At 50.4% G+C, this 18,120-nt stretch overlaps 1 protein-coding gene across 2 annotated transcripts in view; it reads right to left on the bottom strand.

Moving 5' to 3' along the window:
- Positions 1-682: 682 nt before the first annotated feature.
- The window catches only part of CD9 (CD9 molecule), a 38,273-nt gene continuing 20,835 nt past the window's right edge, over positions 683-18,120 (bottom strand). For both annotated transcript variants that reach the window (XM_030804491.1, XM_012502440.2), the window contains exons 2-8: positions 13,190-13,298; positions 6,015-6,112; positions 5,259-5,333; positions 3,431-3,529; positions 3,193-3,282; positions 2,484-2,567; positions 683-1,170 (exon numbers count right to left, since the gene is read on the bottom strand). In XM_030804491.1, coding sequence (XP_030660351.1) covers positions 1,105-1,170; positions 2,484-2,567; positions 3,193-3,282; positions 3,431-3,529; positions 5,259-5,333; positions 6,015-6,080 — 480 coding nt within the window. In that variant the 5' untranslated portion in view covers positions 6,081-6,112; positions 13,190-13,298 and the 3' untranslated portion in view covers positions 683-1,104. The remainder of the gene's footprint in view (positions 1,171-2,483; positions 2,568-3,192; positions 3,283-3,430; positions 3,530-5,258; positions 5,334-6,014; positions 6,113-13,189; positions 13,299-18,120) is intronic.

The following is an 18,120-nucleotide window of genomic DNA, read 5'->3' on the forward strand; positions in this document are numbered from 1 at the left end:
CAAAAAATATTAACTGATAAAAAATACTGAACACTACTATGCCAGATACTAGCTGCTAGGTAGTGAATAAAACAAAGTTCCCGCCACCATGGTGTGAGGTGTACTGTCATCTCCCCAAGCTATACCCCACTGCTGAATGAGCGTCTGGGGACCAGGTGCTGCTGCTGACTCCTCTGTTAACACCTGTGTGACTTTGGATCAGAATCCTTTAATCTCTCCACATCTAGATTTCTTCATTAGTAAACTGGGGTGAGCAACCTCCCAATCTACTTCTCATATAAATCCAGGTGGGGCCGGGCGCGGTGGTTCACGCCTGTAATCCCAGCACTTTGGGAGGCCGAGGTGGGCAGATCAACTGTGGTTGGGAGTTCGGGACCTGCCTGACCAACATGGAGAAACCCCGTCTCTACTAAAAATACAAAATTAGCCGGGTGTGGTGGTGCATGCCTGTAATCCCAGCTACTCAGGAAGCTGAGGCAGGAGAATTGTTTGAACCCAGGAGGTGGAGGCTGTGGTGAGCCAAGATCGGGCCATTGCACTCCAGCCTGGGCAACAAGAGGGAAACTCCATCTCAAAAAAAAAAAAAAAAAAAAAAAAAAAAATGCAGGTGGAGTTAATAGGAGTTGAAAGACATTTGCAAACCAAATAGCTCTCAAAATAATTAAAGGAAACAAAAACCAGTCCAGGACATTGTCATAATTTTTTATTATGTATCAAATTGTCTTCAATATAAGTTACAACTTGATTAAAGTTGATAGACATTTGTATCTATTTAAAGACAAAAAAATTCTTTTATGTACAATATCTTGTCTAGAGTCTAGCAAATATAGTACCTTTCATTGCAGGATTTCTGCTTAATATAAGAAGCAAAAACAAACAACTGAAAAAATATAAACCAAAGCAAACCAAACCCCCCCGCTCAACTACAAATGTCAATATTGAATGAAGCATTAAAAGACAAACATAAAATAACTTCAGCTTTTATCTAGCAGTGCAGAATGAATACTAAAGTTAGTGGCAAAAAAACAAACAAACAAAACAAAACAAACAAAATCCCACCAATCTTCATGGGTAAACGTTCCTGCTCAGGGATGTAAGCTGACTCTAGACCATCTCGCGGTTCCTGCGGATAGCACAGCACAAGATCATACTGAAGATCATGCCAAATATCTAGGAGATAGGAAGAAACATGAGGATCAGGGTGGTTTGATCTGAAGGAAGGCTGAGGGAAAGGGAGAGACATGGGTCACCCAGTCCAAGACAAATGACAAGGAGAATGGCATCCAGGAGGCCAAACGAGTCAGAAGGTACTGAAACAGGAGAGATGCAGGCCAGATAACGAGAAGGATGCGGGACGTGAGGAATCTGTGGGGGTCGGCAGTCAGCTGCACAAGCATTTTCCTTGGAGAACTTTCAGAGTGGGACAAGCACGCTCAGAGCCAGATTTAATGCTCAAATTCCAGGTTTTCCTATAGTCCATACAGGTTAATACTTTTGCATTTGTCTTTTTGTGTGTGTATTTAATATTCCTTTTTTTTTTTTTTTTTTTTTGAGATGGAGTCTTGCTCTGTTGCTTAGGCTAGAGTGCTGTGGTGCAATCCACCTGCCTTGGCCTCCCAAAGTGTTAATATTCTATTTTAAAAGGTATTGTTACATCTTGGCTGGGCACGGTGGCTCACGCCTGTAATCCCAGCACTTTGGGAGGCCAAGGCGGGTGGATCACCTGAGGTCAGGAGTTCGAGACCAGCCTGACCAACATGGTGAAACCCCGTCTCTACTAAAAATAATCAGCTGGGCATGGTGGCGCACGCCTGTAGTCCCAGCTACTCGGGAGGCCGAGGCTGGATAATTGCTTGAACCAGAGAGGCGGAGGTTGCAGTGAGTCGAGATTGCACCACTGCACTCCAGCCTGGGCGACAAGAGTGAAACTTCGTCTCAAAAAAAGAGAAAAAGAAGGTATTGTTGTATCTTTTGCTGAAAGGTGCTTCATGCCTTTCTTAGATGCCGGTGAAGGGTGCAAATAGCCACTAAGAAAGGAGGCGATTCTCTCTTTGGGGGCAGGTCTGGCAAGAGGGCAGAGGCAGGCGGGGGTGGGGGAGACTCAGCCAAGGCCATCCCAGCGAGGACCATGTTCCGTCTGGGGCTCTCCCTCATGGAGAGAGGACATGACCCCAAGGAACCTGGTTGGCCCTTGTTGGTTTCTAGGGGCTGATTAGCGAGAGACCTCCTTCTGGCTGCCCATTTTCAGATGCACTTCAGGAAATGCAACAATTCCCACGCCGGTAGCCTCTAGTGAACTACTTTCTTAGGGAGAACAACAGCAGGTGCGTGAGGAGACATGCTCTGAGGACTAGCAGCACCAGCACTGCTGCCCATGTGCCCTGAACCTTAGCGGCACAGACTGCGGCGGTGTCTGGGCAGAGCATGGGCTGAATCAATGTGAACTCCTCAGCCCCCTCCTGGGACTATGTCCCGCCACTCACCATGACCACGGCAATGCCGATGCCCACTGCGCCGATGATGTGGAATTTATTGTCGAAGACCTCTTTGATGGCATCAGGACAGGACTTGGGGAGACAAACCAAGACCTGGGTCACACACAATCCTTGCTCCTGGGGCACCTCCTTCCTCCCATGGCACCTGTCTCACCTGGGAGAACTGGTGGGCAGAGGGTGGGCTGGGGACAGGAGTGTTCGGGGATAAGAGGAGTTCTGGCTGGTGGATGGAAAGGGGAACAAAGGGATGGCTATGCTAGTGGATCCCTAAAATCTGGGCAGGACATCAGGGAAGAAGGAGGGACAGGCCCTGCTTGGGGGTCTATTTCTGATATGGTTGTAAGGTCACTTTTTACTATTCTGGAGTTGGACATTAACTCTGGCTTACAGACAGGAGCCACTGACAAAGTCAGAGCGGGAGTCCAAGACTCAGAAGCACGCCTGCCCTTGAGAGCTTCCGGGCTGGCAGCAGTGGGCGGTGCCAGAACACTTGTCATTCCCTGCGTCCGGCCTTTGTTTTATTGCCCTTGAATAAACAGAGGGCCCAAAGTAGGGGAGAAAGAGATGGGTACCCTGGGACCCCTTCAAAGGCAGAACGGGTCTTTCTGAGGCAGCACTTGGCTGCTGTCACTTTCATGCTTGCAGGGTTTGTCCAGAGCAATGGGGCAGGGACACCAGGATCCTGCTCTGAGTTTACCTTCACGGTGAAGGTTTCGAGTACGTCCTTCTTGGGGCAGATGTCTGAGATAAACTGTTCCACGCCCCCAGCCAAACCACAGCAGTTCAACTACAGCGAGAAAGCAGGGATGGGGATGAGAGAAACAAATTTTAAAAAGCCGATTAGAACGTTTGCACTGGTCTGGTGCAGTCAGCACCCTGTGTGCAGACACAATTGGGAGAAAGCGCAGGAGGGTGTCTCTGCCAAGGCGACCTACCGCATAGTGGATGGCTTTCAGCGTTTCCCGCTGGGGCTCATCCTTGGTTTTCAGCTTGTTGTAGGTGTCCTTGTAAAACTCCTGGACTTCCTTAATCACCTACAATAGGCAGACAAGAGAGGGGCAGAGATGGCATTTTCACATCTTTCTCCACGAACAAATGTTACGCATTCCATCTTGTTCTCTCTCTTTAAGCTCTCAGCCACCAGATGCCTGTGCTTGGACAATGTCACTGGGCAGATGGCAGCCGCTAGCGATGCCTTCTCTCGGGGCCTTTGGGCACTTCCCATCTCCTCCCACATCCTCCAGCAACCCACTCTGGCCGTTTCTCCCTGTCTCTTACACGTTGGTCAGTCCTTCAGCTCTACTTGGCTCCTAAATTGAATCTCTACAATCTAGAGGATAATAATAATTTAAAAACTACTCCTGACTTGACTATTTTCTCAGGCTTCCATCTTCTTTTTCTCTTCACTTAGGTATGAGTTTTGGCAAATTACTAAACCTCTCTGTATAGGGTTTCCACATTTGTCCCTACAGCTCATAGGTTATTGTGAGAATTTAAATGAGATATTGCATGTTAAGCCTTTACCACTATGTCCAGTACAAGAGTAAATCTGGAGGACGTGCCAGCTATTGTATTATAATATAGGGGATATATTATTATGTGCCTGCACCTGGTGCATCCCAATTTAATGGAAGTCTGTCCCTTTGATGCTCACCCACATCCAGTTAACAGACCAACAGCCAGCATTTTTCTTTCAGCATCTTTCTGACATTTTTCACAATGATCCCTGCCTATTTCTATGATCCCTGCCTATTTACTGCTTGGAGACATGTTTTTTTTTTTTTTTTTTTTAAACAGAGTTCCCTTGGCTGGTCTAAAAGTAGTCAGTTATCTCAATGGAATGCTCATGTCAGTTACAGATGGAAGTCCTTGTTCCACTCTTCCCCGTTTCTCACTACTGCACTTGACTAGTCTCAAGAACAAAACAAAACAATAGGGTTCCTGCCTCCAGCATCTCTCTTCTTTCCCCCTTCCTGCTGAACATGACAAGGCAGCCCTTCCAGGAACACTACTCTGATATGGCCCATCCTGGTCCAAAACTCTGCAGGGCTCCCCACGTAAGCCCAAGCTCAGCCATGCTCAGCCCCTTTGACTGGAAGCCCCCTGTCTCCACTAACTTTCCTCCTGAACACATCTCTCATTCAAGGTTTAGGTCACGGCTCCCTTCTCTATGAAGCCAAAAGAGATTCCCTTCCCCACCCCACCTTTTCAAAACCCACAGTACTTTGGATATACATCACCTCTATGACCCTTGTCAATTTCACGTCTTTTCCCCATACTGGATGGCCAAGTCTCCAGATGTGGGGCCCATAGTTCAAACATCTGTGGGCCTTGCACAGGCTTGGGGGCAGCACTTGGCTCATGGGGGCAGCACTTGAACACGTTATTTATAGATCAGAGGAGGAGGCAAGGGTGTCCAGCCCACAGAAAGCCTGTATTTCCTGAGTAATCTTTCTAAAAGTTGGGGGCAAGGGCTGCTGAGGTGTGAGATGGACAGACAGACACACAGGCCCAATGGGTAGTTCCTGAACATCTACTATGAGCCAACACCATGGCTGGCACAATCTCACACAGGACAGTAAGTGCGCTGACATTCCCTGCCCCGAGGAGGGCATGTTTGCTGGCACACAGGCACGCGATGAGATAAGAGGCCTGGTCAACAGCTGAAAGCTGAACAAAGTGCCCAGCGAGGACCTGCCCCCTGCTTCACTGTCCCCCATCCCCCAACTCCCAAACCCAAGAGATCTCATGGGAAAAACCTACCTCATCCTTGTGGGAATATCCCCAGATGGCCGCAGCTATTTCAATGGCAAATATCACCAAGAGGAAGCCGAAGAACTGGAAGGCAACGAGGGGACGGGGTGAGAACAGTCCCAGCCAACCAGCCAGGAAAATCGAAGGGTATTTTGGGACAAGGAAGAAGGACAACTCCCTGGGAACAGGCATCTGGTGGCACAAATGAATAGCCTAGCAGGGGCAGGGAAGAAGTTCACAGAACAGGCAGTTAACCAAGCCCAAGACAGCGGCCACAGTGAGGCAAGGTGCCCGGACATGAGGAAAGAGCTGAGCACAGCTGAGCCCAGAACTAGCATTTACAAGGCGTTAGTTAAGAGTCAGTGAGCAGGAAACTACTATTGCTCACAAAAGACACAGAGATTTGGGCAAGTAAAGGGAGTGAATCCACTCCGTGGAGTTTGGAAAAGACCAAAACAGATTTTGAAACAAGAAGGAGAAGGCAAAGGTACCTGTGGATTCAGGGAAAAAAAGCAAACGTGGTCCTCGAGAAAAGGGGGAAACAAAGTCCTTTTAGTTGCCTAGGGGAAGCGATAAGACAGGCTCCAGAAAGGAAGAGGGGCGACGCCTCACATTGGGGAGGGGCCCAGGCTGAGGACAGCTCATGCCCTTTGGGTACCCTCTTGACCCCATCCCCCTCCATCTGTTCTGTGGGTCTGGGTCTGGGCCTGCTGAGGTTTTGGCGGTGGGAGTGGGTGGCTGCGGGGATGCTGAGGGCATACTCACCAGTCCCAGCATGCACTGGGACTCCTGCACAGCCCCGCAGCAGCCCAGGAAGCCCACCAGCATCATGAGGGCGCCGGCTCCGATCAGAATATAGACTCCTGCGGGAGGACAGAGGAAGCACATGCGTGGAGACGTCAGTTCAGAGGCCCAGGCATCTCCGGCAATTCCTGTTTCCCTCTGCCTAACTCCTGCCTCCCCACCTCCTTATTCCCCTCATCTCAGGGAAGAAGTTCCCTTTCCTTAAAATACAGCCTCCTCTTCCACCTCTGCCCCTAGGTCTCCTTCCCACCAGCCTCTCTTGCATGACTCTGCTTCATCAAGCTCATGCTCCTACCTTACCCTCAGCCCTTCTGGAAGGTGCCCATTAGCCCTCAGTCCAGGACAGAGAATATCCATGGGAATCCCTACATTCGGAATGCAAACTGGTCCAGTCTGTCAGCTCTTTCCAGCAAGATGAATCTACTCAAGCTAGTTAGCATACACCTTCCACACTTTGGCTAACTTCTGGGACCCTGCCTTACAGAGGACGCTGTCAGAGCAGATTTCCAGCAGGAAGGGGCTGTGCATACCTAGGCACCCCCCTACCCCAGGGGTGGGTGGAACCAACTCTGCCTGTTCCCAGAAGGGGGACCTCCTTTCCCTGTTGCTGGGTGGTGGTTAGGCACACACAGTTAGGAACGCTCAAAGGCACCTCTTGGCAAAGGTCCAATACCTGACTCTAGTGCAAAGGGACACAGATCTGGGTGTCAGAAGACCCGTCTTTTGGCCCTAACACTAATGCTAATTGCTGTGTGACCTGGGGTAAGACATTTTCCTTCTCTGGGCCTCAATTTCCTTACTAGTAAAATTAAAGAGGTATGTTGCTGGAAATTTCAAAACATCTCTATAGCATGCTAGCAAGATCTTAACAGTCACAACTCAGTTATTCCAGGTTAAGGGTGAAGAGGCTCCTCCTTGCTAAGGAGAGGATGAGTGACACCATTACTAAGCCCTTGATCTGAGTGGCTCATGGAAAGGAAGTGAGAGAAGGGCAGCAACTTCTATAACTTTTGCCCAAACCCAGAACAATGCAAATTCCTGGGGCACAAACACAGTGGAGCAGCATTGGCCCCATTCGTTCCACAACCCACCAAAGGAATGCCCAGAGGCGCCACCCCACAGTTCTATTCTTGGGAAGCCACAGCTGTCCTGCAGGGACTACTCCCTTAATCAGCACCCCCAGCCCTACATGGGTCCCAGGGGAAACCAGCAGAGAAGTCTCTGTGCCTCCCTGTCTTGCAGGCATGTTCTGTCTAGCCTTGGGAGAGGCTACTGTCACATGTTGAGAGTACCAGCTCTGTGACTCTGGGGAAGCCACTTAACAGTTTTCTATCTGTAAAACAGGAGTAGCAATAATGCCCACTTCCAGGATTGCTGTGAGGATTAAGTGATATAATCCACATGTGCACAGCAAATGCTAGCTGTTGTTAATCTCAATTATACCAAGCATGAGTAACAATCATTAATAATCACCATGGTGAATTTTAACCTGCTGCTGTATGCCTACTGTCCTTTCACTGGGAGCAGAGAGATATCCTTGAAATAGGGGCTGAAAACACACACGCGAGAGAGAAAGTCTGTGATGTTTCCCCACAATACACAGCAGGACACTCAATGAGAACCCTCGGCAGGTGACACACTGACTTCACTGTCCCACATCTGCACCCCAAGCAGGGGTGAGGATTTGCAGGCAACAAACCATGCAGTCTGCCCGCAGCTGAGGCTCACGGGCAGCACAGAGCAGAATGCACACAGAGAGCGTTTGTTCCTCCCCCTTCTCCCCCCACATCCGTCGTGAGGTCAAGTCACGTGGGGTTACTGGCAAACCCCACGTTGCAAGAATGTGGGTATTGTTCTTGTGCATGCCTGGCCCAGACTGGGCAAGGGGACAAATGTAGCTTGTCCTCAAGTCAGGTCGCATCTTCCTGGGCAGTCAAACACTGTGAGGCCACAAGCTGGGCTTGGGGAGGCTGTGCAGCCCCGCGCATGGGGCACTGGGTAAGAGGGCAGCCTCCTTTGGTTCTCTCACATGGGGACAGTAGAAAGGCCCCAGTTTCTCCCCATCTCATGGGGGCAAGTCAAGGAAGGATGAGGTCACTCCTTTGAGCTCCATCGCAGGAGCTGAATAAACAGGAGGTATTAAGAGGTCAAAACGATTTACAAGCACATGCGATACAGTGGAGTGGGAACGAACAGGCAGACATGTTTTCTCTAAGTCCAGATCCCAGTTCATGAACCTGGCGGTCCTGGCAGAGGCCAAGGGAGTTGGATTAGCTGCAAGTGAGCTACTGAAGAGAAAAGTATTTCCCACGGAGAGAGAGAGAACATGCTCCTAATGGGGCTTGTGGTTAATATTAAATATTCATGCTAGGGCTCAGCAGAGGAAGATTTTAAGATCAAGGGTTTTGTGGGCTTTAAATCTTGCGTGGATGGCCACAGATCTGCAGTGCCTAGCTTTAGCCCTCTCTAGTCAGGGGAAAAGGGAAGCGATCCCTGGCAGCCGTGTTCGGGGACTCAGCAGCAGCCGGCAAGCTATAGGACAGCTCATGTGGAAGCAGGCCCCATGGAAGTCACGGAGCCACTGCAGGGCTCGGGCTGGCTTTTACAAGGGCTATTCAGTGCTTCCCTTTGGAAAGGCTACTCATCGCTTACACCCCAAGCTTGTTAGCCAAGGCTGCTGTTGATAAATGACAAAGTGTTCCCCCTTATAAAACAAGTGAATGTTAGCTTGCTGTCTGAGTCATGGAAAAAGTTATCCATCACAGAGCCTTCTCTAGGATTACAGTATTAATTTGCTTAAGGGTTGTTTATTCTGCTTTTTTCAGGCTGACGTTACAGGCCTAGAAAAAAAAAAGGCTGGTGTAGCAGCAGTAGCATATGCCAGGGTGTCCTTTAAACAAGAAATGGAACAGTGTTTTTCACTGTTCATCAGGGCTCTCAGCTTAGGCCAGGGAGAGGACACAGCAGGCTCCCGTCCCTACACCAGCTCTGTCTTGCAAACAGCACTCACCACACCCGTTTGTGTGAAGGAGAACAAAATCCAGTAGGGCCTCTGGCCTGCAATAAAAGTTTATTATATCCAAATAACTCCATCAGGTGTTCAAAGGAGCCCTACCTCTGCCCCGACTGGTTCTGTCTTGGTTCCCGCCCTCCCAAGTTCACAGGAATAGGCGCCACAATGGAATTCCATTTGCCACACACTGTACATCTTTGCCCCAGAGGGGAGTGGGTGTGTAAGCTGTGCCATGGTTGTGTAAGCCGTGCTGGTTTCAGGAGGGAGAAAAATGAAGCCCAGAGCAACAAAATGAACTGCCCCAGGTCACAAGCCAGGATGGGGACACCAGCTTACTGAGGCCAAGTGTCGCGTGTCCTGAAAATCACCAGGCACCTTATCATGGATAGGGGGCTGGCCAAGGAAGGGCGGGCATTCATGGCCTCTGGCTGGAGCCCCCCTAGATGCCCTCATTCAGTAGCCATGGTTCTGGAGGGACACCAGGGAGTTGGGAAAGGCTGCTGGCCTGGGACCAAGAAAACGAAGTTCCCCAACATGTTTGCAGCCTGGGATTAGGGATCTTGCTGACGGGTTGTATCTCCAGGCCTGGATTGGAGAGAAGGCCCATATAAGGCTGTCAGCTGTTCTGGACTCACCATAGACTGTTCTGAATGTTGGAAAGGTTTTCACTTGCTTTTCTGCCTGGTTATATACTCTTTCTCTACTTGGTAAGCTGTGGCCCCACTGGAGAAAAGACACCCCTGGGCTGTTCGGATTTCCTGAAAAGTCAGCTGCATGGTCAGGCTGGCCTATGGGTTGCTCTGCAGACAGTTGGTGGCCCAGTGCAAGGGGCGGTCACCTCATGACTATCCCTTGGAAAGGCAGCCAGGGTGTGGCTGGCACTCCAAGCTCATCTGCTAGGAGAAGGGCTCTGGGCCAACAGAGAAGGCTGGTCTCACAGCCTCGTGGGGAAGGGGACACAGAGCGACACCTCCTTGGCCCTTTGCCCACGGACGACAATTATTATTTCCTGAAGTGTTCAGTGGCGTTCAGGGCACCGCCCAGACCTAAGCAGTGCTCCCAGTGCTGTGCTGCTGTTCTTTTTTTTTTTTGAGATGGAGTCTTGCTCTATCTCCCAGGCTAGAGTGTAGTGGTATGATCTCAGCTCACTGCAACCTCTGCCTCCCGGGTTCAAGAGATTCTTGTGCCTCAGCCTCCCGAGTAGCTGGGATTATAGGTGCATGCCACTACGCCCAGCTAATTTTTGTATTTTTAGTAGAGGTGGGGTTTTGCCATGTTGGCCAGGCTGGTCTCGAACTCCTAACCTCGGGTGATCTGCCTGCCTCGGCCTCCCAAAGTGCTAGAGGCTGAAGCGGGCGGATCACCTGAGGTCAGGAGTGAGCCACTGTGCCCAGACACAGTGCTGCTGTTCTAACCTCACATGCATCATCCCCCTTGCCAGCGCTTCTGCAAGCAGAACGAAGTCTTCAAAGCTCCGCTCTTCTCCCAGGACGGGGTGTAGCTGCAAAGGATCTGTATTTCCCTGGCAGAGCTAAGTGGACAGTGGCCCTTAGACCCCAACTAGGGGATCTGTGTCTCTGTGGGGTTATGCTTTCAAATCACCCTCCTGGTCACTTCAGATAGGACCACTGGCCACCAGGGGGGCCCTGCAATGACCTGCAGGATCTGAATCCTGTGAGGTTCCCAGAGGTGAGCCCCAGCTCCTCTAATGGCACTCACCATTCTCCTGCCACCCCGCAGCTTTCCCACCCGTCAGCTGCTGGCTGGGCCACCGACGCAGGGGTTTCTCTCCCCGACTACAACTTGGGTGAAGTAAAAGGGCCAAGACAGCCCCACCCCATCCCTGCCAATGGGGCACATTCAGCCAGTACAGACCTTTTCCATTCCTACAGAGGGAGAACCCACCACCTGGCAACGACAACCTGAGAAGCAGCTCTTTTAGGCCTGGGTTCAAAACCTGGCCCTGCCTCCTGAGGGAATATAAGCTTAGACTAGTTACTTAAGCTCTCTAGGCCTTGGTTCCTGCACTTGTGAGATGAGAATCATTCCATACTCCTCGCAGAGTTAAGGGGATTAAATTATATAATACGCACAAGACAATGAATGAGACACAAAGAAGGGGGCTCAAAAATATTAGTGTCTCTCGGCCAGGCGCAGCGGCTCACGCCTGTCATCCCATCACTTCGGGAGGCCGAGACGGGCGGATGACCTGAGGCCGGGAGTTCGAGACGAGCCTGACCAACATGGAGAAACCCCGTCTCTACTAAAAATACAAAATTAGCTGAGCATTGTGGCGCATGCCTGTAATCCCAGCTACTCAGGAGGCTGAGGCAGGAGAACCGTTTGAACCTGGGAGGCGGAGGTTGCAGTGAGCCGAGATCGCGCCATTGCACTCCAGCCTGGGCAACAAGATTGAAACTTCGTCTCAAAAAAAATAAAAAATAAAAATAAGAATAAAAATGTTAGTGTCTTCCTCCCAGTTCCATCCTCTTACCCATGAGATTCTTACCTCCCACATCTAAAAATATAAACAATCAGGCATAGAGGCTTTGGGTAACAGAAAAGAAAAAGCGGGTTGTTAGAAGCAGCCAGGACAAGGGAGGACTGAGTCTCTCTTTGGAGACATATGCGCAGGCCACAGGGCTTTTGCTTAGGAAAGCGGGCCTGACTGTGCCTGCTCCTGCCGGCAGACCTGCTCCCCCAACACAGGGCTCCCTTCTGGAACACGGTGTGGAGCGTGGAGAGTCTTCCCCAGCACCCGCACCCGGCTCCTCCCTCTTGCTCTGCAGGGCAGCATTCTAAGCCTGTCACAGACTCGCAAAAACGTTCTGTTGTTAAAACAAGTCAGGGTGCTATAGAAACCTGTTCCCTAAAAACTCTGTGTGTATGTGTAGTTTTTTTTCTAAACATACATTGTGCTTTCTCTCGCTTTCTTTCCGATAATAGAGAGACACACCCCAAAAAACCCCAGCTCACAATAAAAGGCAGTAAACCCAGCAAAACTATCCACAGGGCTCAAATGTTACGCAACCAAATGAGCTGTTTTTAAAGACTCTCCCTACCCGGTTCAAGAGGTGGGAAAGGGAAGGTCTACACGGCTGGCCAGCCTTGCTTCTCCCTGAGGGACTGGGAGATAACTGTTTTCTCCTTCCTTTGTAAAAATAACTTTTTTGGTGGGTGGGAAGGAAGTGACCAAACTTACACTTTGAGCCTGACAACATGTCAGCATCATCCTAAAAAATAGGAGGTTTCCTTTGTTTCTCACAAATGAAAAGTTTCCTACCTCCAAGCCAGGCAGAGTACAGCCACAGAGTCTGAATTCACGCAGACGCGGGCAACTGAACTTGGCAGGCACCAGGCTCCCCCTCCTCTGAAGGGAGCTTTGACGTGGTGATACGGCAACGAGAGGGGCAGAATGGTGCTAGCAAGGCTGCCAAGAAGCCTGAGTGTAGAAAGAAACCTGCCAAGTCTGTTCATGTTCAGAGGATCCCAGGCAGGTTTAAACTGGAAGCCTCTCTCCCAAAGCAAGAGTCGTTTCAAAAACAAACAAATAAAACTAAACACTACAGCATTTACCCCAGTACCAGGGATCCAAAGGGCTGGGTGAAGTCCATTCTAGTCTCTCCTATTGTTGCTGTGTTTTCCAGGAGGCGGATGTTTTTCTGAGTCTCAGAGTCCCTATCTGAATAGTGAAGAGGAAAGCTGTCTATATCTTCTTCCAGCACTGCAGATCCCCAGGACGAAGCTTTTTGAATTAAGGAAATGATGCAGGATAAGAAGACTTAATCAGGAGAGAGCATCAGAGATGAGAACAGAGGTTTGTAAACCCTCAAGAATGGGTACAACTTTGGCAGAGGCTACCATCAGAGAACCATCCACATGCCCGACTTGGCCATCAGGAAAAGAAACCACATCAGTTAAATGCAAATTCATAGGCACAATGACACACACAAAAACTGCACAACGTGAAAGGGACATGACTGGCCAGTGTGGCCAGAGCAAAAGTCTTTCCCAAGCCCAAGTCCCTGGGTCAACATGGGGCCTGCAAAGTTAGAGGAACTTTGTTGGAGCCAGAGTCTGAATTCACGCAGTCTGAATTCACCGAGCCTTCCCCGTCCCTCACCTGTGTAGAAGCTGGAATTATTATTATTCGTTTCTTGCTCGAAGATGCTCTTGGTCTGAGAGTCGAATCGGAGCCATAGTCCAATGGCAAGGACAGCAATCCCGGCAAGCTGCAAGACATACAGGACGTCAGCATTAACTCTGGCTGCCAGCAACAATGCAGTCCCCTTGCGCTGAAGGGTGAGACTTGCAAAGGACTTTGTGACCACCCTTGGTCTCTGCCCCTCATATACGCCTGGTAGTTGTAGATGCCATTACTGGGTATGTTTGATTCATTCAGATACTAAAAATACCAGCAAGCGAGGAATAAACAGTGACCTACTTGCCACCCATTGGCCGAAGGGGTATTTTATAGGCAACAGAACACTATAAAGCAGTGAAAACGAATAACTCTAGCTACACGCAACACCATGAGTGCATCTCACAATGCTAAACCAAGAAGCCAGAGCCACAGGAACACACACAATACGATTCCATGTAGTTAAAAATCGCTATGCTGTTTAGGGATGCACACAGAGCTAGATGCTTACATGTGCCTATAAATGATAAAGGAAAAGCACTGTCATCAGGTGAGCAGTGATGCTTAGGTGGAGGGGGAAATTAGGCTCAGGGAGGTGCCAGGTGGCTGGGGGTGTCCTCTTCTAACTGTTGACTTGGGTGATGGTTACACGGTTCCAGACACACGTGCACCAGGGAGGGCAGCTGCAACGTCCCTGGAGACCTGCTGCTCAGTAAATGACATGTCAGGGCCTCCCCTCGCTGGCACTGCTGAACTAGATGCTGTGCAGGAGGCCTCCTGCCAAGTCCCCCCAGTGCCAGCTGAGCTCCCTCGTCGCCGCCCGTACCAGGGCTTGCCGGGGGGGGGGTGACTTCACAGGCCTCCAGTGTGGTAGCCGGCTGGACGCAGGAGTGGGTGGGCCCAGGTTTTGCTGGTCCACCCTCCTCAACAGAGGCACTCTTATGTCAGAGCCTGCTCATCAGGGACCTCGGTTCTCAGCTCCAGGAGCTGGTGATAGCCCATGGTGTGGATAGGCCTCTCCTTCCTTCCTTCTTTTCTCCTCTCCTTTCCCTCACGATATGCCATCGAGTGTGGGCAAGTTGGGTGGACAGCGGAGGTGGCAATACTGGGAAGGGCCACCCAGACCTCAGCCTGCAGCAGTCACAACCTCACCTACCTGCCAGGAGCATAAGCAGATTTGCTCCTGTCAGGGAGGTGTGCTTCCACCACGAGGGGCTGCAGAGTCTAGCTTCATATTCTATTGCTTCAGCGTTCCCATCTGTAAAGCAGGGATTGTAAGACGCGGCCCTTCCCTACCTTGTAGGTATGGCTAAAGAATAAAGGAGATAACAGCAGAAGTGCATCTGAAGAGGAAGGTACCAAATGGGCTCTGGGAGAACAACCTCACTTTACCAGCATGAAGCCCCACCAGCCCTGCACTCCCAGCCTGTGGACTGTCGCTCAGCATCTTCTCAGCCTCTCAGCCCCACCTTAGGGCAGGCAGCTCCAAACGTTGCTAAGGACTGTACGACGCCACGTGCCCCGCGGCTGGACAAGGCAGAGGAGAAAAACTCACACAGGCACAGAATTTGAGAGTTAAAATGAACTTGAGAGTTCTGAGTTGAAACACAAGTCTGGTTTTCCTTCTTAATACAAGGCCAGTGAGGGAGGGTCTCCTGGCCCAATCCAAAGGCAGCAAGCAGATCACTGTTTGGTTGGGGAGAAGTATGAGTCTCCACTGTCCTGGACCCAGCAGGGTACTCGCATTCAGACCATGGGTTCCCCGACCAGGAGCACCGCAGTTAGCTTAGGCGGGGAGGTGGGCCCTGCTGGGAGCATGCTGTGCTAGAAGAGGTATGTGGCTTGAATCCACGTACACAAGGGACTAGACAAGCACACACTGGGCGGGTCTTGACTCTGTAGGTGGCAAGTCCTGGCCTGGGTCCCCCAGGGTCCCTGAGCGTTAAAAGTACAAAGGTGGGCCAGGCGCGGTGGCTCACGCCTGTAATCCCAGCACTTTGGGAGGCCGAGGCAGGTGGATCACGAGGTCAGGAGATTGAGACCATCCTGGCTAACACGGTGAAACCCCGTCTCCACTAAAAATACAAAAAATTCTCCGGACATGGTGGCAGGCGCCTGTAGTCCCAGCTACTCCAGAGGCTGAGGCAGGAGAATGGCATGAACCCAGGAGGCGGAGCTTACAGTGAGCCGAGATCGCACCACTGCACTCCAGCCTGGGCGACACAGCGAGACTCCGTCTCAAAAAAAAAAAAAAAAAAAGTACAAAGGTGATACCTTCCCTCCTTCCACCCCAACCCTATGGAAGCCCAGTCAGACCCCTGGGAATAGAAGACTGAGGCTGCTGGCCTCCTGGACATGAAAGCATTAACCTGAAAACTATAGGCCGGAGCTCAATTTCGGTCCACATTTAGCCACAACCTGTTTCTCACCCTGGTCCTCCCTCTATGCTCTTGCGCGCACAGGGAGATAGCGAGACAGTGCTCATTACCATCCTTTTTGCTCTAGGCTTGTGCTTATCAAGCAATTATCTCCCAAGTCATCTTACTTCCCCTGATGAGTGAAGTTATGACCCCACCCCTTATCTGCTGGGAAAACTGAGTCGCAGAAAAGAATGAAAAGACTCCCAGGCCTGCCAAGGAACTAAGCTGTAAGATGAGATACAGCTACGCTCTACACAGCAGCCTCTCACGGGCAGGAGCTGCGTCTCTCTGGGAATGTTCCACGCTCGGATGATGACAGGGTACCCCAGTGGAACCTCCAGGGCTAAGGCCCCTTCTGTCTTATAGAGAGCCCCAATGTCAAGGACCCTGAGCCAATATGTTAAGTCCAGTCATTGATCCGGTCTCTGTGCACAGGTGGTAAGAAGGATGCTGGGCTGGAGAACCAGAACCAGGAAGGAAAAGGAAGCATCTCAGGTCTTATCTTGGCCAAGGGCCGGGCCAAGCCTGGAGTCTGGAGTCCCCCATATTTGGACCCCAACTTAAACCTTACATCACGCGGCTTGGTTGTCAATGCTACAACATTTCACTACAACCAGGAAGGAAAAGCAGCTGGCTCTGGAAAAATGGGAAAAGCTGCCATAGGTCTCGGTCTCATAGGCTTAACAACTCACAGTAAGAGAGGAGAAAGATTCAAGTAACCCAGAGAAAAGGGAGGGCCAGGGACATGACTGGGAGCACTTGGACAAAAATCAGGAGTGAACCCTGCTGCCTTTTCTGACAGAATGACTGAGTTAACCGGCCGGAGGGGACGCTATGTGAACCATTAGCTGCCCCATTTTCTGTAACGCTGTTGGAGAAATCGCTCCAGTTGGCTGAGTCACAATGGCTTGGGGTCACAGGGTCACAAAACTTGTATAACCAGTGCCACCCAATAATGCCTTTCATGGTTGTCAGGCAGCGCTATCTAAGGCGCTCTGAAGTATTTTCTAGGAGAACTCACTTTCTGGTGTGGCATAGAGGGGCTCCCCTGCCCCCATCCGGCTTTCACCCCAGCTGCTTTATTTTTTGAGACAGGGTCGTGCTCTTGTCACCCAGGCTGGAGTGCAGTGGTGCGATCATAGCTCACTGTAGCCTTGGACTCCTGGGCTCAAGCCATCCTCCCACCTCAGCCTCCTGAGTAGCTGGGATAACAGGTGCATGCTGCTAATCTTGGCTAATATTTTAAACCTTTTTTTTTTTTTTTTTTTTTTTTGTAGAGCCAGGGGTCTTGCTATGTTGCTCAGGCTGGTCTTAAATTCCTGGCCTCAAGCTATCCTCCTGCCTCAGCCTCCCAAAGCACTGGGATTACAGGTGTGAGCCACTGCACCCAGCTTCAGCTACTTTAATAATAGGAGAAACTAAACGGGAGGGGCCAGGAGCAAGAAACAAAGAGAGCTTTAACCCTCAAAAGAGGGCGCCAAGTCAATTATTCAGGGACTCCATAAATGAGAATACAGGAGTCCGGGAGGCCAAGGGGTCGATGGCTTCCTCCCAGGTTAATTAACAGACATATGGCGGCATGCTGAGCATGCAGTTTCCTCGATGGCTGCCCCACTGCAGCCTATCATCGCAGGAGCAGAGCAGCTTTGAAGCGAATGCTGAATGAGACAGTGCCCTGTTCCCAGGGCTCTGGAGAGAGGATAGCAACCTGCAGTATGCCCAGCTGGTCGGGCGGGGATGCAGGAGAGAGCCCACAGCTTCTACTCCCAGCTCGCGGCCCTGCCCATCGTTTCCTCTTTTGTTTCCAAGAAAAGCCAAATGGAAACATTCTGGTTTTGCTGGGAAAAGCTCCTTTGCTATCTGGCCAAAAAAATGGTTCCATCCCTTTGAGAGGGCCGAGAGGAAAAGGGTCATTTTTTCCCATTGTTTTACTGGAAATTTCTTCGTTTCTTCACTGGTGCTATGCCCTGAGAAAAACATGAGCCAAACCTCAACTGAGCACAGTCTACAAAATACTTGCCCAGTACTTCTCCAAACTGTCAAGGTCATGGAAAACAAGGAAAGACAGAAACTGTCACAGCCCAGAGAAGACTGAGGAGGCATGACAACTGTCCTGTGGTGTCCTGGATAGGACCCTGGAACAGAAATAGGACGTTACATGAAAAACTGGTGAAATCCGAGTAAGTCCGGAGCTCAGTTAACAGAATGTACCAACGGTGGTCTCCTAGTTGTGACAAATGAAATGCAGTAATATGAGATTACCCCAAGAGGGGAAACTGGGGAGGAGGATGAGCAAATTCTCTACACTATCTCTGCAATTTTTCTGTAGATCTAAAATTATTCTAAAGCAAAGTGTATAAAACAATAAAGAAGCGGGGGCCTCTCTCTCAAAGCTTCCTGTCTCCTTCAAGAACCTGCTCCATTAATTAACCTCTTTCCTGACTGTGCAGGTCTGCCTCTGCCACTTTTTTGACCTTTGTGAAGACACAGACA

The sequence above is a fragment of the Nomascus leucogenys genome, chromosome 23 (assembly GCF_006542625.1).
Source record: "Nomascus leucogenys isolate Asia chromosome 23, Asia_NLE_v1, whole genome shotgun sequence".
In the NCBI taxonomy this organism is placed as follows: domain Eukaryota; kingdom Metazoa; phylum Chordata; class Mammalia; order Primates; family Hylobatidae; genus Nomascus; species Nomascus leucogenys.